Source organism: Miniopterus natalensis, chromosome 19 (assembly GCF_054644295.1).
Source record: "Miniopterus natalensis isolate mMinNat1 chromosome 19, mMinNat1.hap1, whole genome shotgun sequence".
NCBI classification, from domain to species: Eukaryota; Metazoa; Chordata; class Mammalia; order Chiroptera; family Miniopteridae; genus Miniopterus; species Miniopterus natalensis.
Genome location: NC_142099.1, coordinates 21939329 through 21963167, shown reverse-complemented (window position 1 = coordinate 21963167; position 23839 = coordinate 21939329). Strand labels below are relative to the sequence as shown.

The window sequence follows — 23839 nt, the reverse complement described above, 5'->3', positions numbered from 1 at the left end:
TTAACTCTCTCCACTTAGGACAATGTTATTTGGCCTCTTCTTGACCCACTGACTAGAGCAGACAGGAAGTGGGCCGCGGGCTCCTCACCAGGGCTCCCTGGAGCCCCCCGAATGCCAGTGCTCAGCTGTTCGTGGGGCTTTGAGTTGGAGCCTAAAGACTGGGTGGGGTTTCCTTGTGCTCACAAGGGGCAGAGATGAAAGGAGAGGGGAGGGGGGGAGCCCAAACACAGGAAGGAAACAGGTTCTGTCCACATTTCTGAGGGGCTGAGCGGAGCTCTGATGAGATGTTAGGGTCGTTTAGACAGGGATTTGGAGCGGAGTCCTGAAGGAGGTGAAAAACCTCTGCATATTTCACTCTGGTCTGTGAGGACATTAAAGGGGGAGAAACTGCCAATTGGAATTGAATTTGCCTCACTGCTCCTGTTTGAATTAACCCTTAAAGATGCAGTTTGGGGGGGGAAGCAAACCCCCACATGTTTTCAGGTTACTAAGAAATGCCTCATTTATTTAGCAGTTCCCTTTGTGACCCAGCTCTACACTTTAGAGCTCCCAGCCGGCCGCCTCCTCCAGCAGGAGCCTCTGAAATCCTTTCCTCCCTCTGGGCTCTGCTCTGGGAAGTGGAGGTAACTGGCCTTTCAGCATGTGGCCCCACTGCCACTGTTCCCACACAGGGGACCTGGCTCTGAGTGGGTCTGCCTAGGGCCGCAGGTAGTGTGTGGGTTCTTGACTTCATGCAGGAAAGATTTCACAACACTAGTCCAGGTGACTATGAGGGTACATTTATTAAAGCTGGGGACAGTGAAACAAGGAAAGGCTTAGCATAGAAGTAGCAACAGGGGACCCTAGGCTGGGCTGCTTTAGTTTACTGGGAAGAAAAGGGGGCCTTGGAGATAGGTTCAGGGGGTTAACCTGGGATGAGCTGCCGCTCCTTATCCTCCTCTGACTGCATGTCTCGTGGGGTCCCTTAGAGTTTAGGAGATGCACGCCAGTGGGGGAGGGGAAAGGCACAGGTGTGCTTCTGGGAGGCAGAGTGCCCACTAGGACCTTAGTCTTGAGGGTTTTAAAGGCTGGGGGTTTAGGGGCGGTCTTAGGGGAGATCTCAATAGAATATTCATCAGTTTTTTCAGGTGTACCCTTTCAGGGTCTTGGTTTCTACTGATTGGTCAGCCCCAGGGCATGGGGGTTATTAGTATGCAGCTGTTCCTGGCGTCACCCACCTGGTTTTGCTGCTTTGCTGGGCCTGGAGCTGAAATACAACTGAGACCAAGATGTTATCTTTAGGGAGATGACATTCTGTATCTGACTGTAAATTGCTCAGCCAGTTTGTTCCGCTATCTGTCTCAGTTTCCCCATTCCACTTGCCAAGGAATTTTCCTAGCTTCTTACTATCTGCCTCACCACCAACAGTGTTCTCAAGGGCACCACTAACTGAGGTTCAGAGAGAATATGAAGGTCTCCTGGGTGGGAGTGTGGGTGGGAAAGGTGATGGGCAACATATGGGAAGAAGCCCAAGCTACAGCATCTGTCTGACTCTCCTTTCCCCTGTCTCCACCTGGCTGCTTTTGTAACATAGTCCCACAGTCTGGTGTTGGGGGGCTCTGTCCACCATGTGTCCCAGGATGGCTCTACCTTCAGACCTCTCACCAAACCCTGGGTCTTCAGAGGCTGCTTGACTTTATTTGTCAAACACTAATAGAGCATACTACATGCCAGACACTTTTCAAAGTGCTTTACTCACATCGACTGCAATAATGCGAAAGCAATCTGATGAAACAGATATTGTTTTTATCAAAAAAAGTGACCCAGGCATACTGCTGTTAGGTAGCTAGCCTGAGTCCCTGCAGCTGGGGAGTGGTGGAGCTGGGATTTGAACCTGGGCACTGTGGCTCCAGCTCCATGCTCTTAATCACTGGTTGGGCTGCATCTCATGATGGCTCCCTTTGTCTCCCTGCTGGGTACCCAGCTACCCTGCTTTGAGTGGCAAGAGGAGTGGTGATAGAGTGAGTAGAGCACAGCACTGGAGATCAATAAATGTGGTTCTACAAAGAACTTATATGCACATATGCATAACCCATGGACGTAGACAATAGTGTGGTGAAGACCTGGAGGGGGTTGCAGGTGCGGGGTGGAGGGGGTCAATGGGGAAAAGAAGGGGACATCTGTAATACTTTCAGCAAGAAAAGATAAATAAATTAAAAAAACCCCACCTAGTTCTAGCCTGGGTTGTGCCACCATCTGGCCAAGTGACCCTGTGCCACTCAAGCTCTCTGAGCCCCAGTTCCACATCTTTCAGAGGAGGGAGTGGTTTAGATCACTTCTATGCCACTCTCACACTGGATGACTACAAGGCCTCATAGAGCACTGAGGCATGCTTCAGCCATGCCACTCCTGCAGCTACCTGGACCTTACCTTGGGAATTACAAGAGGAAGATGGAGGCAGGGTGACACACTGGGCAAAGAGTCAATGGGTGGGCAGCCTCCTTTGGAAAGGTGGACAGCTTAATGTGGCTTTAACTGTGTCCCTCCATGAGGGGGACAGTCGGAACTTGGATAATGTTCTTCACCAGGAGATCCTCTTATGATTATGACCCATGATGAACCTCATGGTTATGCTCATGGTTGTCACCCCCATGCAGGTCAATAGGAAACTGTCAAATGCTGTCCCTGACCAGCCAAAGGCTAACCCAAGTAGGTCTCCTCCCCAGCAGGCGGTAACAGATTCCATCTACTGCTTAATGACTTGGAGACACACAGACTTTAATTGGATTTAAATGGACCATTTTTGCTAATTAAGAGTCAGGATCAGAGATTTTAAAATGGAAGTGTTCTATTTCCTCAGTGTTGAAATTCATGCTTTTCATGTTGGATATTTCTGAAATTGGAGTAAGTCATACAAACAGCAATATTTATTTTTAATGTAGTGTTTCTCCCCTACTATATACACACGCGCCCGTGTGCGCGTGCATGATTAAAATTGTGGTACATGTTAGAATTTTTAAAATATAATAGTAGTATATCTCTTTCTGTTGCTTTTGTCTATGTTAGTGGTGGGGAGAGAACTCACTTTAGCAAGAAGAGAAACTTTATTTTAATAATTTTGAACCCCTGTGGGCAGGAATGGCCCTCTGGGAGGCTAGAAACCTAAATTTGGAAACCTGCGGGGAATCCTTGAAGTATTTCCATGTGTCATTTTGTCTCTTTCTGTGTACCTGACTCATTGTTCGCTCTTTCTGCTAACTCTGCATCTGAAGATTCACGGCACAACATGGCCAACCATGGCCTCATAGAAGGACCAAATCTCTGTCTCCATGTTTCTCTGTCTCTTTCTTCCAATCCTGATATCGGGGGGAAAATTCCAATTGACTCTTCTAGTCCAACCAACTGTAAGTGGAGTAGAGGGAGGGTCACATTTTACAAGGTGGCTGCCAACTTCCCATCCCTGTGGGTCCTCAGATCAGTACAGGGAGACACTGAATTGGGCAGACATTCCATAACATGTCCCTACAGGAGACAGAGGTTTACTACTGCAGAATGTCCTTCCAGTGGCACCAAGTGTTGGGGCTGGGAAGGACAGTAGGCAGGGCACCCAGGAACAAGTCACCTAGGCTAGAGCCAGAGGATTGCTAGCTCTGACAGCAAACCTGGTAGTCAAATCAGCAGTGGCCATGCTAGATCAGCCTGAGGCTGCCCAGGGCTTTGCCCTGATCTCTGTCTCCCTCAGAGTGGCCTAGAGGACAGAAGGGGTGGGAAAGATGGGTGGGGAGGAAGCCCAGCAGCCAGGTGTCCTGGTCTGTGATGTTTGATGCCTCTCCCTTTTCAGAGACCTGCCAGCTCAGTCTGCTTGGGTGGCTGGAGTCCAGCCACAGTGGTGCTGCGTGGTCTTCAGTTCCCAGACCAGGTGATGAACCCCTCACATGACACCTTCCCCTCTCCTTTCTGGCCCTGAATGCTGATTACAGCAATTTCCCTGCCTCTCCTGGAAGCTGAGCTGCGGGGGAGGCTGACGTTGATGGCCCTCTGACCTAGAGATTTGGCAAGAGAGCTGCTTGCTACATTGGAGAGGATGTCAAGTGAGGAAGGGTAGTGTTCAGCGCCAGCTCCTCTGAAACCCAGGGGAGCCAAGGAGCAGGCAGGGGCAAGGAGAAGCAGGGTGGGAGAGCCTGGGCAAGAGAATAAACCAGCAGCCAAAGGGACTATTTTTATTTCCAATTCTCCCATTTCCACCCCCAAGAGATCTGTCCAAGTGACTCACAAATGTCCTTGTGCACCGAGAAATCACCTTGTGTGAGGTACAGAGAGCCAAATAAACATTCCCTCTCCGGCCACTCACCCTACCACCCTCCGCGGTAAACAATTCTGGGAAATTCTGGCCTCTGTGCAGTGTGCACGTATCTGACTGGGAAGAGCTGTTGAACACCATAGGAAGCTCTGGTGTGCATGAACTGCTGGGGGACAGGGGGGTTACCAGCAAAGGGGTCCATTCGGCTTGCTGGATTGGCGATTCTTGGGCCAACACGTCTCCACAATTTGCTGTGTGAACTGGGAGATGTTATCTCACGAATTTCTGTCTCTATTTCCCTACTGAAGAAAACAGAACTATGAACACTGCTGGGAAATGGTAACGGTGACAGTCATCCCAACCCCTTTGCTCCTGTGTAGTGTGATTGGAGACTAATTCCATTCATTTCCTTCTACTCCTTCCCCAGGCCTCTTCCATCCACGTGGCTCCCCAGGCCTTCCCCTAACCCCCCTGGGCCAAGCCTTTAGCTACCTGGGTCATTCTTCCTCCCATGTGTATCTCGGATCCATCCTGCTCTCTCCATCTCCCCCATCACCTTCACCTCGTCTGTTGCCATATTGGTCCTCCAGCTTCTCAGTCCGGGGTCATGTCTGTTTGGTCCGCAGCTTGCCATCAGCACCCAGGCTGGGTAACCAGGATATATGAGGTGCTCAATAAATATTTATTTACTTCGTTTTTGAGTACCTACTATGTGTAAAGAATTGTACCATGTGCTGGGCAAATAATAAGGAAAGAGAACAGACTGCTTATATAGAGCTAATGGTTTTAACACTATTATCATTTGAGTATGAGTAGAGAAAGAGTGATGGCTCCTCTATTCTAAGCACACTGAAATTGCATTTAAAAAGCCAAAACGGTAGCAACAGACTTATCTGCTTTGCCGCACTGTGGAATAATATGAGGTGAAATGTTTTATTTAAGGTAGCTCCAGCCCAAGTGTTGTACCTGGGGCTTATTTAGCCATTTCCTCTAGAGGTTTCAAGGCGTTTTCCTCAAACCATCAGGCATTAAAAATAGCTTAAAGAAAACCTTGAAGGTTGCCCCGAGTCTCCTGAAGCACGTGACACTTCATTTTCCATCTTTTCATGCAGGTAAATGTACGCATCTCTCCAGAGTATCTGTGAATTTTCATCTTTTTACAAATAGGCCCTGTTTGCATTCAATTGAGAAAGAGGGAATAAAAATCCTTTTCCCTAAACAGGGGAAGAAACTGAATTTAGGATGAAGCTGCTTGATGTGGAGGACGGAGCGCTGGCTAGGGGTTGGGAAGCGCAGGTGCTGGGTCCAGTTCTACCACTAAGTAACTGGCGACTCATCATCTCACTGGGCCCCAGGTTCTCACTTGGAGAGTCAAGGGGCTGGACTAAGCCAGGTGTGTCATCTAGAGGTGGCAGTAGACCGCCATGGATGATGGTGAATTGGGACACCCTGGGGCCAGGGGCCCTTAATCAGATACTCTGTACCCAGAGACAGAACTTGGTATGACTTCTGGTTTCTGGGTAACCTTGGGGACTGCCTGTGGGACCACAGTCATTGACCCACATTTACTCTGTGTGGGTTCTGGGAGTCCAGAGATTCATTCATTCAACAAATATTGGTAGAACAGAAGTAAGCAGAGTACTTTTTTTTTAGGTGAGTCAACTAAAGTCCAGAGCCACCAACCAGTTTCCGGTGGAGTTAGGACTCACGGACTAGACTTCTGGTTCAGGGAAGTTTCCTCTGCACAGTCCCGGACAGGATTATGTGAGGGTGAGCAGGCTCCCTGTCCGCAGGGCGCCGGCTTCTGTTCCAGACCTGATGTGATTCCTGACTCTGCCACTTAAAGGCAAGTCCTTAGCTTCTCATCTGAGAACTATGCTTAATGATACCACTCCAGCAGAGCTGATGAATGATTTAAAGAAAGAGCAACAACAGAAAGGTGATTTTAAAAATCCTTAGTGAGCCTGCCCTCCTTAGCCCTTCCCTCTACAGTCTCCCAGACCTGTAGAGGTCAGCAGCTGGGGCCCCTTTGGTGCCAGTGCCTACAGGGCCTCAGCAGATGGAGCCCGTGGCCCCAGGCTCACAAAGGCCAGAAGGACTTAGGACTCTTCCCAGGGAGAGGAGCGCTGTGCGCAGTTCTGCTGCCCTCTCCCGACCCCTCCCTTCCCTGCTCGGTCCTAGAAATTCCCCCCACACACCCTCTTTGGGGGATTTCCTTTCTCAGGGAGGAGGAGATGACCTTGCTCTGGTTTTGGAATTTCAAAACAGACCAGGAACAAATCTTCCAGCGCTGACCTGGCTTCCAAACACAGACCTCAACTCAGTTCCTCTTTCCTCCTGCACCCCCCGCACCCCCTCCTTCTCTCCAGCAAGGAGCCAGCTCCAGAGGCCTTGACACGGGCTGCTGGAATTCCCATGTTAGAGTTGGTCTTTTGGGGAGACTGGCTGGGGGCTCTTGTTACAATGTGTGTGTTAAATGCAGATCAGGTAACAATTATAAAATGCACGCAGGGCACTGAGTAGTAACTAGCTGAGGGCATGAGGGAGGCACGGAGGTCTGGGGCCGGGCAAGCCAAGGATGCTGAGAGTTCCACACCAGGCCCAGCAGGAGGAGAATGTGCTGCTGGGAAAGGCCTCAGTTTCCACAAGTGCTTGGAAGAAGGAGAGTCAGACAAGGGCCTATTTCCAACAAATTTTGCCTCATGTACAATATCCCAGGAAGAGGCCTCCCTTTACTCACGCACTCAATCAGTGTTTGTTGATATCAACAATATTTAAGAAGCTCTGCTAGGGACTGGGGTTGGGGTAGGTAAGGCAGCCAGGTGCATAAGATACAGCCCTGCCCTCCAGAACACAAACGAAGGGTCAGCACCTGGGACAGTCCACGAGGAACCCACGCGTGGCCAGCGGGGAGGCCCAGGAAGCCCGGTCTGGAGCTGGTGCTCTGACAGGCAGCCTCGGAGAGAATCCGAGGCTGTTGCTTGGCTCAGCACGTGATCTTCACAGACATGAAAGAGAAAGTGGGTCAGAAAGAATGTGTGTGGGCCGACTCTGCTCTTTTCAGGCTGGAGAGCCTGCAGGGGAGAGAGGGGCCAGCCCCTCTCCGTTCATTCTCCACCCCACAGAGCAGCCATTGATCTCTGGGAGGCTCAGGGAGACAGACCCCGGGCGACAGACACTTGGCCCCGCCACCCACTCCCTCCTCATTGTTCACATGGCTCTCCATGACCCGTGTCAAAATGAATTCCAGATTCCAGGAGGGAAGGTCCCTGGGAACGCCAGCGTGTGGGGTCAGAGGTGACTCCGGGGCCATGATGTCACCACCACTCCCCAGGAAAGCTCCCTCAAGCATCCCAACCTGTGGGCCTAAGGATGGGCAAAAACTGAGCTGGAGAAGAGAAATACAGGCTGACCCCTCCCCCAGAGCAGTGTGTCATTTCAGTAGTCCTGAAGGAGGGAAAACCTCTACGAATCAAAGATTAAAGACTTCGTTTACTCCGAATTTGGTGATTTGCTCGGTTCATGGGTTACTGTAATATTTTAAAAGCAGTTTGAGATGGTGTCTTTAATTTGGATTGAATTAAACATACCCACACACACACGTTCTCTGTAGGTCATACCCTCTAAAGGAATGTGGGCTGGTTACCGTACATGTTAGCAAATATGTGTGGTGTGCGTTTGTGTTCACCAGTGTGGAACTCGTGTCAGTGGGGAACTTGGTGCTTATTATGAAAACTGTTGAGATATAAATGGACCCTTTCAAAAGCATGTACAAAAGTATTTTATTTCCATCTGAATGTCTTCCTGAGCGATTGCAGAATCAGGTACAGTTGGCCCTCACAGTATGATGGATGGTCCATTTAACATGCTCTTTTTAATTATCACCAGCATCTTTTTGTTGAAGTAAACCAATGTCCTAGATACCAAGAGAAAAAATAATTGGTTGACTATTAAGACAAAGTGTTCATTTAAATCTTTGACATTATTATTTTATCTCTTAAAATTTGTGTGAGATGATGTTAGGAATTTAAATTCACAAAACTAACATATACAAAGGTAGAACTCCCCCGCCAATTATTACATAGAACGCCCAGCAAATTATTACATTTGTATGTAAGAAATTCACATTCAAGCTGGGAATTCTAGTTTTTAAGGTGCCTACACTCTTACACACACATAGAAACATTTGGTGGAAAGCTGTGCCCATCACAGTGTGTGCTGGGTATTACCAAACATGTAGTCATTTAGGAGGCTCGGGTTCTGGAGCTTCACAGAATAAAGCACAGTCTTAACCAAGAGTTGCTCCAAAGAAAATGTAATCAGACCCATTCTGGCGAAATATCTGGAGTTGTGGATGGAAAGCATCAATCCCCCTCCAAAGCCAGGGAAGACGGCGTGGAGAATTGGATTTCGAAGTGTTGGCAGGTGTTACCAGCTGAGGAAGACATTGGGGCAGAAAGAACACATGGGTGAAGGCCCTGTGGGGATGTCGCTAGGGAAAAGGGGCATGCCTGAGGGCTGCGAAAGGAGGTGCAGGTTTCACATTTAAAGGACCAAATGCACTCTCCTTGGGAGCTTGGGCCTTACCCTGCAAGCACGTGGTTGTGGAAGGAAGGTTTGAAGGCGTGTGGGAGGGTCAGTGGATGGTTCTGGAGATGCAGAAGGTTCCACACGGGATACACTGAAGGCTGCCTCTGACTTTCAGCTGTGACTGCTGTTGGCAGAACCTGCCTCAGGAACATGAGCCCAAGGCTGTGGCTCAGCGAAAGCCACCCTCTTCCCAGTAGCTAGACACCCTAGTGTCCCTGGAGAGAAAACCCAGCAATAGATAGAGCTAAAGTATAGCTTTCTGCTTCCAGGCATTTCTTCCAGCCTTCCCGGTTGAAGCTGCCAATCGGTAATCATTAGTAATTAACAACTATGTACTGTTGATGGAATTGAAAAGGTATAATTCTCAAAAAAGAAATGCTTGAAAGTGGAAATATCTCAACATTTTGTGAAAGTGCCAGGAATATACTAAGTATATTTTTAACATTAGTGTGTTTTTTTCTTTCTTACTAACCGAATACCCAGCTATTGGTGCCTAGGGAAAGGAAGTACAGCTGGTTGACCCAGACATCCAGAAGCGAGGTATGTCCCTCTCTGTAGTGACAGTTACCCGTATCACTGCCTGTTGTTTGTGATTTCGCACACACCAGATTTGTTGTGGTTTACTTAAGAGATACCAGCATCATCCCAATTTTACAGATGAAGAACCCAAGACTTAAGAAGGTATCCAAAGTCACACTGCTGGAAAGTAGTAAAGCCAGGATTTGAACCCAGATATACCAGGAGATCCTTGGAAAATCCTTTTTTGCGGCCCCAGACTTTTAAGCCATTTGTCAAGTGTCCAGCCTTCCTTCCAGTCTTGGAAAAGGCCAAGACTAATTAACTGTCACTAATATGTCCTTTTTGTTAGGAAATACACACTGAAGTATTTAGGAACAAAGGGGCAGCTTATTATCAAATAATTTAAAGAGTAACAATCATATGAATATATAGAAAGCAAAGCGATAACGTAAATGCAGTTCGACATTAACAGGGGAATCTCAGCTAATGGAATACGGGAGAGCTTTGTACTATTTCTGTAATTTGTTTCTAAGTCTGAAATGATTTAAAAATTTTAAAAATATTTAAAAAAACAACAAAAATTTATGAAAAATCTGCCCGGAGAAGATGATTCTCTGTTCTCTGTACTTCATGGTATGCTTATAAATTTCTAAATTTGTTGTGGTTAAATTGGGCAGAACACCAGGGTACGTGTGTGTGTGTGTGTGTGTGTGTGTGTGTGTGTGTCTAGGGGCCAGAAGTGTGAGCTTTATTGCACAACTACCTTATTCTGTTCTAAGCAGCAGCCAGCTTCTTGGGTCTGCATGAGAAAAGAAAAGTAGTAACTGTCACACATTTCATAGCTGTTAATCATCAGTTCATAAAGCAGACCCTCCTGTGGCCCAGCCTGGATGGTGAGAGGCAGGTCCTTCCAGGGAGGTTGACCAGGGACCAGCCTCCTTGCCCACTCCTGCCGAGATGGTGCAAAGAGCTCCCTGCTATTTGAACTCACAGGAGAAAAAGTTCTTTACCAGCAGAGAGCCAAGAAACCAGCGCAATTTGTTTTACCTGCTTATTACATAATATTATTTGGAGTCTTGAAAATAGGCTGCTAATAAATCCTTTCACTGCTGCTTGTCTGAATTATTCCCTCACAGCTTTTCATAGAGAGAGATCAATTAATTAGGGCCTGCAAGGAGACAGGGCCTCCCTTCATCTTCGGCCAAGAATTCCCTAAACCACTCAGTCTGCTTGTTCCAAAACCTGTGCCCTTTCACTGCTGTGCACAGAAACCATTCATTCTCTCAGCTCAGGGGGATTTTTGAAACTGCATGACTCCCTAGAGTGGGATTTGGTTTGTAAAGGCAAAAGAGGAAAGACATAAGGAAAAAGGCAGGCGAGTAGAAGATTGTCCCAGATCACTGGCCTTCACTCAAGCAGGACAAGTCTCGATTTGCAGTCCCTTAGGGTGAGCAGGGACCTTGAGACTAATCTCTTACAATCTGCCTGGACAGCTTGGAAATTCCTTTGTCATTGCAGGGCTTTTAGTCATAATGGTATGTGACTTGGTCACTTTTTCCAATAACAGTCCCTTGTGCTTAAAGGAGCGGAAAGGCTGGAACTCTGAAATCCCAGCATCCTTGGTTTTTGTTCTCTTGGGATTATAATCCTCCCCCCTGTGTTGGCACTGTCAGTTTCCGCTTTACCTTTCAGACAGAGGCCTTGTTTTATTTATCAGAACGTGATTTCTCAACCTTGGCACTCTTGACATAGTAGACCAGGTAATTTTTGTCGTGGGGGCTGTCCTGTGTGTTGTAGGATAGTTGGCAGCATCCCCGGCCCTACCGACTAACAGCCAGTAGCACCCTCCTTCTAACAGTGACAACCAAAATTGTCTCTGGACATTGTTAAATATCCCCTGGGGAGCAAAATCAACCCCAGTTGTGAGGGACTGATTTAGAACTTACTTAGGAATAGGGGTCTTCCTGGTCTTGAGAAACCACTGGAAACAGGCAAGGGACCAGAGCAGGCTGGAGGCATTGGATTCAAGCTCAGGCTAATGGAAGGAAGTCGTGATTTGATATCAGAAGCATTCTGGAGGACACACTTTGCTCTCTTGCTCTGCACTGGCTGTTCACATGAGCTTTTGAAAGCAGTCTTGGGATCAGGGCAGTATGGGAAGCTGACTAGAGATACTGAGATCCAGATTGCCAGGCCAAGGTCTTTGAATAATTAGAAATACGGCATCTTGAGAATGTTTGGGAGAGTCCATCCGAGCCCCACCCAGGTTGACTGCAGATTTACCTAATCCTGGCTGTCTCTTTCCTCTCTAATTAGAGCTGCCCTCTCTGTAGAAGGTCACAAAACTCATTTTGGACATTCCAAGAACAGAGCTTGGACCACCCTGGGTGAATTTCCATGCTTCTTCAGGTGTCCACCCTACATCTTCAGGAAAGTGCTGAGAAGGTTCATACAAAAGAAAATATTTGCTCTGCTTAAGATTAGAATGAAAAATTAAAGCCTAGTCTTCTAGGGGGCACTGTAACTTTAGCTAAAAAATAAAAGGAACAAAACCAGAGAAAAAAGTATGTTGAAGCACATGCCTAGTCCACTCTAGAGTAGGAAAATGTGGGATCTTACTCCTTACTCAGGAATTTTGTACATAATTCCTGGTATCTCTTTCTGAGTCTTGGATTTCATTAACAATGTAATGTCAGATTGTTGAATAAACTGCCGTATTCTGGGGAATGGATTGGACAAGGTCAGATATGCTCATAACAAAATAATCTGCATAATTAATCAGCTGTAACAAATTTAATTCTACTATAATATTACTCTCCACTTAATGTACACCTTTTTACCTTTTAAAACAGTATCTTAGTTATTCAACCCTTTGTAAGTTGCAGATTAACGTATCTCCTTCAGAGGTAAATGGCCGGAGGCCTGGCGATTAGTAGGTTCATGACTGTTATTTCTCACTTGGATGCCTGTGATCGTCAATTGGTCTTGCTGCCTCCACGCATGCTCCCCCCCAGTTCATTCTCCATGCAACACCCAGCAAGCTTTCAAAGATGTAACTCGGATCGTTCTGCTTACAACCCTCCAGGGGCTTAGGATAAATTCCCAAACTTCTCTGCTCACAGGCCCTTCCCCATCGGTCATCCTCAAACCTCCCTAACTTCAGCACCAGCCTGGCTTTCTGCCTTTGGGGCTTTGTACCAGCTGCTCCCCTGATCTGCCACACTCTCCCTCCTGATCTTTGTGTGGTTGATGCCTTGTCATTCATTTCCCAGCCTCCATGTCACTTCTTCAGAGAGGCCAACCCACAGCACCCAATCTCTACCCTCTCTCCCTGCTTTATTTTCGTCACTGCTCTCATTATGACTATCTGAAATTATTTTACACTCATATCATTTTATTCAAATGTCACGATAGTTAATTCTGAAACTTGACCCCTCCCCCCCCCATCTAACAGTGTGCTTTGGAGACCTTCCCATGTCAGGCTTGATAGACCCTCTCCATTTTTAATGGCTGCATAATATTCCTTGCATTGTAGCAGACCTTGTCTAACACTTCCCTATTTTTTTCTGATTTTTCCAAGTGCAAATAATGCCGAATTGAAACAGCCTTTTGAACACATCTCTGCACATGCGCAAGTTTTTCTGTAGGACAGATTCCTGGATGTGGAATTGAAAGGTCAAGGGTTGTGCCTACTTGTCATTTTGATGGATGCTGGCTGCCACACTGCTTTCCTAAAAGACTTTATCAATTTATACTCCCACCAACAGTGTGTCAGCGCGCACACTGCCCCTCATCCTCACTGACACTAATTAGGATCATTTTTTTAAAATTTGTGTTAAAGGATATACAACAATGGTATTTTATTTTGCCTCCTAATCCTAAAGGCCATTTTCAGATTGTTTCCTGCTGATGGCCCCCGGAGTCGTGCATCCAGGTCAGTTCGGGGAGAAGCAGCAGAAGCCTTTGTGAGCTCTGAGAGTTTCATAAGATAAATGGAACCTTTCAAAGCAGTCTCCCCCATCGCGGCAGAAACCTCATCTGTCCCATCCCCAGCAGAGCTCAATCAATAACCTGGGGAGCATCGGCCCGGCCTGACGCTTCCTGCACATGGCTCTCTCCCATCCATCATCCAGACACCCCAGGAGCTCAGGGAAGGCTCTACAGTGAGTCAGAATCTGCCCAAGAGCAGCACCCCCACCACCCCAGAGCTTCTCTGACATCCCTCAGAACTTTTTGTTCGGTTTCATGTAAGGACCAGTGGAGACTGAGGTCTGGTCATAGACACTCTGTCTCCAGTGGTGGCTTCTCAGGCCGAGAAGGGCACGTGTGCCCCCTCTAAGGGAGGGCAGGACCAGAGAGGCAGCAAGCGCCCAGGAAAGCACCTCGCTGGGGCCACCGGCAAGCGCTGCAGGTCAAGGCGAGACTTTGTAGACCTGATACTGCTCACTGGAAGGCTGTGTACTTTCTTAAAAGAGTTTTTAATTTTTCCTTCCCTTCCCTTTTGCAATAAGAAGAAAAACCATGGTTTTCCACTTTTCTGTAGGAAAAACTCAGTTCTTTCTTCCCTGTGTTTCTTCTTTACTCCTCATATAAAACACACCCTTCTGACACTTCTGACCAGCAAATGTGTTTGGGTTTTTCCCACATCAAGCAATTCTCTGGGACACCAGCTGAGTGTCCTTACAATTTAGCTCGATTCTGACACTGTCAATCTGGAGATGGTGGCAGATCCCCCAAGACTGCCCCCCCCCACACACTTTGTCACAAGCCTAAGTTATCACTTGTGCTTCTGACCAAACAGATACATAAAGACCCACCCCCTTCTTGGGTTTGATTGATTTGCTAGAGCAGCTCCCAGAACTCAAGAAAACACTTATGTTTACCAGTTTAGTAAAGGGTATGACAAAGGATACAGATGAACAGCCAGAAGAAGAGACACAGCTTAATCATGGCTTGATCTTTCTGGTAACCGCCCCCAATTCAGGAGGCATCCTGGACCCACCCAGAGTCACCTCATTAGAGCGAAGACAAATACAACAGATCCTCCTAATGTTCTTATCACTTAGTAAATTACAAGGGTTTTAGGAGGTCTGTGCCAGGAATCGGGTAGAGACCAGTATATGTATTTTCTGTTATCTCAAGAAAGCCGTTAGACTTCCCCAAGAAAGGAAAGTGTGACCCGTGTTTCCTGGGTGCTGGTGCTGTGCTAAGCTCTTTGCTTCTGTTATCTACCAACTCTGTGAGGTAGACAGTACAGTGGACCTCGGTTTTCGAATGTTTCAGAACTCGAATGGTCTTCTGGAATGGATTACATTAAAAAACCGAGGGATCCACAGCCGCCAGCTGGGCCTCAGGATCTCGCCCTCAGTGGAAGCCGTGTGGCATGTTCGACTTCCGAGGCGTGTTCAAAAACCAAAGCATTTCCTTCCAGGTTAATGGCGTTCGTAAACCAAAATGCTCCTCAACGGAGAAGTTCGAAAACCGAGGCACCACTGTATTGTTATCTCCAGCTTAGAGGTGAGTCAGCTGCCAGAGCAGTTTTGTAATTAACCCAAGGTCATCACCCAGCTAGTAAGGTCTTGGATTTGAACCTCAAGCCTATAAACTTATGCTCTGTTGCCTCTTAGGTGAGCTCAGTGTCTTAATCTAAGAAATTTTAAAGGCTTTTTTGGGGGTATAAAGGGATTCTTGTACATTTCTTTATTTATAGGTGTGAACTGATTTCCTTTCTCCACCTCTGGTTCAAGACAATGCAGAGGTTCCTTGGACCAGATTGTCCAGGGTTGGGGGGAATGCCTGTATTAGTTTCCTATTGCTGCTGTAATCAATTACCACAGAGTATTGACTTAAAGCCACACAAATTTATGATCTCATAGTTCCAGAAGTCCTAAAATCAAGGTGGGTTCCTCTAGGAGGCTCTGGGGTGTGTGACCCTCCTGCACTCCCTCTGTGATCACATTGGACCCACCTGCGTAATCCAGGGTAATGCCCCCATCTCTAGATCCTTAATGTGACATCTGCAGAGTCCCTTCTGTCATGTAAGATAACACATTCACAAGTTGTGGGGGTCAAGATGTAGACATCTTTGGAGGGCTGTTATTCAGCCAATAGTCTCAGTTCCCTGGAGACTAAAAGATCTCCAGGTCATGGAACTTTTAGAGCTAAAACTACGAAAGTTATGGGCAAACCTGGACAGTCGGTGGCCCTTAGCAAGGGGGCCCTTCTCCCAGGAAGATATTCTACTGACTCTTGGGGAAGCAGAGAAAGAAGATGAACACCAGTAAGAAAGCTGTACAGGAAACAGTGTTTTTCTAGCGACTTTCTTTAGGGGAAAAGCAACCTTTACCCTTTGGAAAGCCCTGCCCTACACTATGGCCCTAGCAGGACCACATCCTACTAAAAGGAACCTTCTCCTGATGTTCTCCGCTTGTTTTACTTGATAAAAGCAAAGCTATTTGCTGGACAAACTCTACTTCAAAGTCTGAATGATCCCTAAATAAGAAGCCTGTACGGTGAGCTTGAATTCTAAAATGTTGATAAAGTGTGGAATAGCAGAGCTGTAATTAAAAATAGAGCCTGACTCCATGCCAGAGACTTGCCACCTTAACGTGAAGCCACGGCCGGTTTTCCACATCGAGCTCCTCCTCCCATCTTTATCTCTCCTTCCTTACCTTCCACTCTGTCCCCCCCCTCCCAGTCCCCCCCCCAGTTATATTTGGTATTACAGCCTGTGGGTTCTAAAATAATTCTCCATGTGTTTATGAGTCTCACGGAAGGGAAACCAGTTCATGTCATATTTTTTACATATATATTTAGCTTTCTATTTCTGAAGAGATAAATAGAAAAAGCTCTTTTTCGACAATGGGTGAATTCCAAGAAGCGTGGAGCCTGGTTTGGAGAGGGTGGGGGATGGGATCTGGGGAGCTTTGCCAGTGGAAGGGGTTTGAGTGGAGGCCAGACTTCTGGGGTGGCACATAGCACCTGGGGCACATGAGAGGTTCACCCTGCACGGTCTGTCAGGGGTGACAGTTTGTGGAAGTGAGGGTCATAAATCATTCCCTAGCTGTGAAGACAAAGGGACTCAGATTCTTCCAAGGTAGAAGCAGTGGAGCAGATAAGATTGCAGGAATGGGGAGCGGCCGTGCCACTCTGTGTTACTCTGTGACAGCCAGCTCAGGGCTGCAAATAGTAGTGGCTGCAAAAGCCAGGCAACACAGATGAAAATTCAGGGACTAGAGGAAATCCAGGCCTGCGAGGGGTTCTGGGAGGCATTTGTCACTTTCTGTGGTGAATTTGGACAGCCTGAGGCTCGTGCAGTGGGGACAGCTGGTGGGAATTGGCAGATGGCCGAGAGAACCGGACTCGATGTGTCCAGGGGAGCTCCTCAAGGTTTGCAGGGCTGCTCTGAGCATGAGCCTGTTCAGGGACCTCAGCCTGATCCCTGCAGGCACTTAAACCCAGCCCACCCCTTCTGCCGGTGAGCCGCTGGCCATAGAGACTGAGCAGAATGCACCAGATCTGGCCACCCTCCCATCCCTTCGGGAAATGTAGCTCCCATCACATACCTTCCTGAGTCAGAGACAGGCCAAAAAAGCTGTCTTTTGTGGAAGAAAAAATTGTGCTCTCATACCCTCAAGGGGCTTCCTATCACATTGCTTCTTCTATAGGTGTGGGTAAGGGGTATGGAGGAAGGGAGAGGCCACTGTGCTGGTAACTCCGCAGCCTTTCCTCCAGCTCTGCTGAGGCGTTGTGCTTGGCCAGCGTTTGTCCATGGCCAGCTGGGGAAGGGCTGGCCAGCTCCCAGTGGACAGCAAGTCCATACCCAGCCTGCACTTCTTATAGGGGCCCCTCAGCCTGCTCGGCTAATGGTGTCTAAGGAATGGCACCTTGGGCTCCCATGATCCCACCCCATGGATCAACATTAGGGAGAAGACTACCCTTTAATACTTTCTTCGGACTCAAGTTGGCATCTCACTTGAAAGTTGTCTTACAGTGTAGGCTGGACAACTCAAAAACAGAATCCCCGGAGCGTTCGACTGTTTCTCCCACCCAGGGGAATGTGATTTCCCAGGTCTCTACTTCCAAACAGATTGGGACTGGAGCACCTGAGACCAGAGGAAGGTGCAGAAAAGTGTTCCAGATTGGGTGGGGGAGGGTAAGACACCCTTAGTGACAGTGGATGGAAATGGTATTATTGCTTTGCAAACCAAGCCCTAGAGCCTCCAGTAGGACCTACAGACTCCCTTCCTGACTCAGCTCATCTGCTCACATCACCGTGTTCCCCTGGAATGAGTGTCATTCTTCTGTTTTAAAATGTAGTTTTCACTATTAGTTAAGTGTGGCAAAGCCAATGGATCAGGAAACAATTGCCCCTAAAAAGATAGTGAAACTCAGAGTTCCCAAGAAAAGAAGATGTGCCATGCTGCAGGGGGCCACTTGGGGAAGCACCAGATCAGTCAGAAGGCAGAGGGAGAGGGGAAAACATTTCTTTTAATTTCCACAAGAAGGAACAGGGGAAACAGAGTAAAGAGGCTTAAGACTGGCTAGTTTGGGTAATTTCAGCAGACTGCGACTTAGGAGCTGTCCCTAGTTGTCTGGTACCAGGCCCTGAGGTGATTAGGGCAAGGGAATAGTGGCCCTGAGTGTGAGAGCTGGTAGAGGAGTGTTTGGGGGGGTGGGGTGCACACTGAATGGGTGAGTTTGCATTTGAAAGGTGGGCTGTAGTGTAAGTTGTTTACTATCTCTAGGAATTGTCTAACCTTTGGAGGGGCAGCCCTCCAGGATCAACAAGGCCCCAGATGTCATAGTATCAGAAAGCAGAAAATAAAAATACATGGTTAATACACATTTCTCTGCTTTCAGGACCCAGTTCAAGCCTCATGGTCTGGGGAAGTGTCCCAGGCCACCCCCTTCCATTGGGATCACTCCCTCCCCTGATGTCCTATAAGACTTCATGCCCCTGCTGTTCATTTTGGTATCAATTATCAGAGCAGAGGATGCCGTGTCCCTGCATCGAAAACCTAAGCTCCTTGGAGGTGGAAATTGTGTCTTTCACTCATCTCTGTCCCCTGTGGCACCTGGTACAGAGACTTGAACGTAATAAACACTCTTTGAATTTTTGTTAGGGAATGCTCAAATCTCAGTTTGGTAGGCCACAGGGATGGTTTCTTAAAAAAAAAATTTTTTTTTTGGATCCCTGAGCAGAAATAATCCTGCCTATAAGGACTCACAATTTGGTTTGGTGGGGGAGGAAGAGATTTTTATCTACTCTTCCAGGTTCTGTCAGCTGGTCTAATAATTAAATCTACATGAGACGATTAACAAGAGAAAATAGCCAAGTTTAATTATATGCATACTTTCAAGAACCTCATATACAGAGGGGAGTCAGAGACTCCACAGACATGGGAAGTTCAGAGACAGAAAGGTATGAGGTATAGTATGTAACACTCGGAGCTCAGGGTGAGCTCAGGCGCCTTGGGGCTTCAGAGGGGAGGAAGGTCGTTCTTAGGGCGATAAGAGCAGAGGTTTAGTAATTAGAAGTTTTCCCTGCTCTATAGCTAGGTCATAAAGGTACTTCTGATAATAACTCTTATTGTGGGTAAGGTCCCAGTTTAATTTCTTTAAGGCACAGGTAAGATTTTCCTGTGAGCCCTCAGGGTCTCGACTGCCTTCAGCTCAAAAATAATCCATGTCAAAGTGGCAAAGCCTTAGGGAGGCTTTTTCTGAACCCCTTCGGTGTCTGCCTTTATCACCCCTGGCTTGATCTTCCTAATACTCAGAATGTTTACAAATCTGGGCCACCTTTATGAAACTCTCAAACAGGGAGCATTCAGGCAGCTCCAGCTGTGAATACAACCCAGAAGGGATCATTTCTAATTGCAGCTGAAAAGGAGAAATTGAATAAATATCGATGCCCTGACCCCAGTGTTTCCTCCATGAACTCCCTGAAAGAGGAGAGGAGATGACACATCAGCCGGGTTCACTGAGCAGCCTGGAGGCAGGCGAGGCATGTCTGTCTCATGAATTATTATTAATGGACAGAGCTTCTGTGTTGTGTCCATCTTGGCTGGTGGGTCCACCCAGGCTGTCAGGAAGGGAGATTCGCCTGGTTCCAAGTGGCCTGGAATGAGGACCGGGACACAGTGGATCCTCAGGGCATTGAGGGCAGGACTCGGCAGTGCTGCTGACCACCTTGGGCTCCTCCTCCATGAGAAGTGGAGCCAGGAAGGGAGACCAAATGGAGGGCGGGTTGGGCCTGAGTGTAAAATGTTAGAGTGATTTGGCTCAGTCCCTGGGGCAGAGCTGATAGACAAAAATAGACCACATCTTGGGAAGCCTGGCATGAAATTAAATTCCAGGGCTGTAGCTATAGCCTTGCCAGTGGGCTACCTGCCAATGTCCAGAAATGCCCTTGTCGTGCAAAGTGGAGGTGGTGGTGCAGTGGAAGAGGGAGGAGAGCCTCTGACATTGCAGGGGCTGTCCCACTTGTCTTTAGTCCCTTATTATTCAAAATATAGCCCATAGGCCTGCAGCATTGGTCTCATTTGGGAGCTTGTTAGAAATGATGAATCTCAGGCAGGGCAAGGGGTAGGGTGAGGCCAAGGAGGCTGGCCCCCTCCACTGCAAAATTCAAGAGGGCATCCCAAAGCCCTGTAATCAAGATAAATAAGAATATTTTTAAAAATCAAAATTCATGCAAAAAAATCCATGATGAACAAAATAGCATACTTTTAAATGAAGACAGGATCTGACCCTGCACTTGACAGATCCTGCCTCTCTCACCTCACCCTAATCCTGGTCCAGATCTCAGGCCCCACCCACACTATTAGAACTGACATTCTAACAAGATCCCCAGAAAATTTATGTGCACATCAAAGTTTGACAGGCTCTGCTTTGGACAACACCTCTCAAGCCATCACAACCCACAATCTTGGGATCCAGAGAGCAGCAAAAATAGAAAGGGATGAGCACAGGTAAATTTCCAGAAGCATCCAACCCCACCAGTTAATTTGCTGTCCATTTGCCTGGATTTGCACACTACTCCCTTAAAATTGCACAGTATTTCATAGTTTAAACTTTAAAATATGTTTTATTTTGAAATAATTATAGATTCATAGAGAGTTGCAAAGAGAGTACAGAGAGATCCCATGTGCCCTCACTGAGTTTTCCCCAATGGTTACATTTTACGTAACTATAGCATAATATCAAAATGAAGAAATTGACAGTGGCATGTGTATGTATAGTTGTATGTCATTGCATCACATGTGTAGATTCATGTAACCAACACAGTGAAGATACAGAACTAGTCCATCACCACAAAGATCTCCCTGCAGCTACAGCTTTATAGCCATACCCACCTCCCTTCCCTGCCCCCACTCCCCTCCCTAACTCTTGACAACCACTAATCTATATAATTTCTCAGAATGTTATATAAATAGAATCATACACATGTCACCTTTTAAGATTGGCTTTTTTCCACTCAACATGATGAACTGCAGATTCACCCCAATTGTTGCACGTGTCTTTACTCTCTTCATTGAGATGTTTTTGCACCTTTGTCAAAATTCAGTTGGCCATATTTCTGTGGGGCTATTTCTAGACTCTCTATTGTATTTCATTGATCTATCTCTCTGCCAATACCTCACAGTCTTGATTACTGTAGCTATAAAGTGAGGTTTAAAATTAGGATAGATTGATTTTCCCACTTCTTTTATTTTTCTCTCCCAAAAAGGTTTTAACTAATCTAGTTCCTTTACCTTTCCATAAAATTTTAGAATTATTTTACACCAAAAATTCTTTCTGGAATTTGGATAAGATGTGCATTAATTTTTATACCAGTTTGGGGTGAATTAATATCTTTACAGTGTTGAGTCTTCTAATCCATAAGCACAGTTTGTCTCTACATTTATTTAGATCTTTGATTTCTGTTATCAGAATTTTACGGTTTTTAATGTACAAGTTCTGTGTATATTTTATTATGTTTATACCTAAGTATTCATTTATTCAAGTGGTTAAAAGTGGTCTTGTATTTTTAATTTCAGTTTCCACATGTTTTTGTAATTACTTTTCTTATGTTGATCTTGTATCTTATGAACTTACTGAACTCACTTATTAGTTCTAGGAGTTTCCTTATAGATTTTTTGGGATTTGTAAGTAAATGTTCATGCTATATGCAAATAGATAGTTTTGTTGTGTTGTTGTTGTTGTTTTAGATTTCTGTGTCTTTTATTTCCTTTTCTTGCTTTATTGCACTAGCTAGAACTTCTGGTACTATGTTGAATAGCTGTGATGAGAGCAGACGTCCCTGCCTAGCTCCTGATCTCAGGAAGAAAGCATTTAGTCTTTCTCTGTAAAGTATGATGTTTGCTGCAGGTTTTTATGGGTGTTCTTTATCACTCTGAGGAAGTGCCCTTCTATCCCTAGTTTTCTGAGTTTTTATTGTGGGGAAGGAAGAAATTGCCTCTGCTACTCTAGGTTCAGCAAGGGCAGAAGTTCCCTTGTTTGGGACCTCGACCTGCGTGCCTCTTCATCTGGCTGTTGATTGTTAGCCTTAAAATCCTTTGCAATAAATCGGTCATCTCGTGAATAAGTGGATCTCCTGAGTTCTGTGAGCCCCTCGAGCGAATTAGTCGGAGGAGGTCTACCGTACCATAGAACTTCACAACACAGAGAGTGAATCCTAATGTAAACTGTGGCCTATAAATAACAATGTGTCAGTATGAACACATGAAGTGTAACAAATGTACCACAGTAATGCAAGATAATAATAATAAAATAGGGGAAATGGTGTGTGTGTGTGGGGGGGAGGTAGATAAAAAAGTGAGGGACTGAATATATAGAACTCTATATACTATCTGCTCAATATTTTATAAATCTAAAACCATGCTAAGAAAATAATTATTTTTTAAAAAAATCTAAGAGATTTTCCATTAAAAGAAAAAAAAAGGCAAATATGATGAGAATTTTTTAAGTTTTAAGAGTGCCAGCAGGGTCACCCTGGAGCCTTGCTTGTAGGCTACACAGCCAACCTTGCTACCCAAGCCCGTGCTCGCTTGCAGGGTCCCTCACCTGCCAAGGAAACCCACGCCTCGTTTCCTCAGCTGCACAAGCTCAGCCCCTGTTGGAGTTGTTCAACGAACCCCCTTAGAAGTAAAAGAACCAACATTTTCATCTGCTTCCTAGGTGATTGAATTTTCTCGTGAAAATGAAGTTGGGCATGGCTGGCCAATCTGAAAAGGCAACATCACAAATTCCTTCCTAAGGAAAAAAACGTTTTCTCTGGCTGAACTTCCCTCAATTAACTGTGATGATGGTTTTTTGATCTGACTGTTAATTCTCCCTAATTATGCAGAAGGCTCTTTAACTTTGTTTTGGTGGGTTTTCTCTTCTGAGTCACTAGATGAGGCAATCAGCTCACCTTTCATAATGTAAGAAGGCTGCTTCTTTCTAAAAAAAAAAAAAAATTACCCCTGCACTTTAGAATTTCTGCAAGTGATTGTAGGGTTAATTTCAGTCTGTTGCTCTAGAGGCTTTTAGTGAGGGGCTTGTTTTAAATCCCTCTGAACTACACTGGCTCATCTAGTAGAGGACCTTTAAAACGGAATTAAACCCCTTGAGTTCAAAATCCTTTAGGTTTGGAGGCTGAAATCTGGTTCCATAACCTTTTGAATCCCCAACTTTTGCTTTGAAAGTTAGCACTATCTATTTAAATGGCAAGAAAGATAGGAAATAAGCCTTCTAGAGCTGAAGGCATTGATTTCAACGATCACCTTTAATCCACACCTTTCCTCTTTATAATGTGCGGTTTTCTTCTCTTAATTAGAAAGAGCCAGAGATTATCTGCACAAAACTGGAAGGTTCATTGTGATTGGCGGGATCGTCTCTCCTGTCCACGACTCCTATGGAAAGCAGGTGGGCTCCTCCTTCGCCCCTTTCCTCCCTCACCCTCCCTTCCCGACCCGATGGCTCCTCAGGTATCAAACTGCCCCTCTGCCATTTCTGCTGTGATCCCTGGTAGCAGGCATCCTGCTTCCCATCTCTGGGCCACGGTCAGACTGAGCGGCTGCTGTTGGACGGCAGCTGGGAGGAACAGCTGCTCGCAGCGCCAGGCTCAGTCCAGGCTCATTAGGAGAGAAGCCGGCACACCAGCTGAGGGCCAAGTGTGACTCGGCATGGATGCCGAATGAGAGGCTGGTTATGGGCTTGGCAAGTCTCTCCTGGGATTTTAGGAGGGAAAAAAAAAAAGGCTTATACCTTTTATAATCTGATTTAAAATTCATTTCCGTGCCCCTCCCTCCCTGCCACGTGTCTCAGAAAATCTAGGAGCCATTCCCTTCCACCCCCATACAACGTGGTGGGCTCCAGGGGAGGCCACCTAAGTGCCAGATTGAGCCATGAGACAAGGCAACATCTGCCAGGTTGAGCCTCACCTCTGTGCTGGGCACCCTGGCT

At 46.5% G+C, this 23839-nt stretch overlaps 1 protein-coding gene across 2 annotated transcripts in view; it reads left to right on the top strand.

Annotated features, from left to right (window-relative positions):
* NMNAT2 (nicotinamide nucleotide adenylyltransferase 2) overlaps positions 1-23839 on the top strand; it is a 90393-nt gene that overhangs the window by 40683 nt on the left and 25871 nt on the right. The window contains exons 1-2 of one of the 2 annotated variants that reach the window (XM_016224598.2): positions 16606-16675; positions 23211-23299. In XM_016224598.2, coding sequence (XP_016080084.2) covers positions 16606-16675; positions 23211-23299 — 159 coding nt within the window. Of the gene's footprint in view, positions 1-16605; positions 16676-23210; positions 23300-23839 lie in introns of those variants that run through there. The other variant, XM_016224597.2, reaches the window with a different exon arrangement.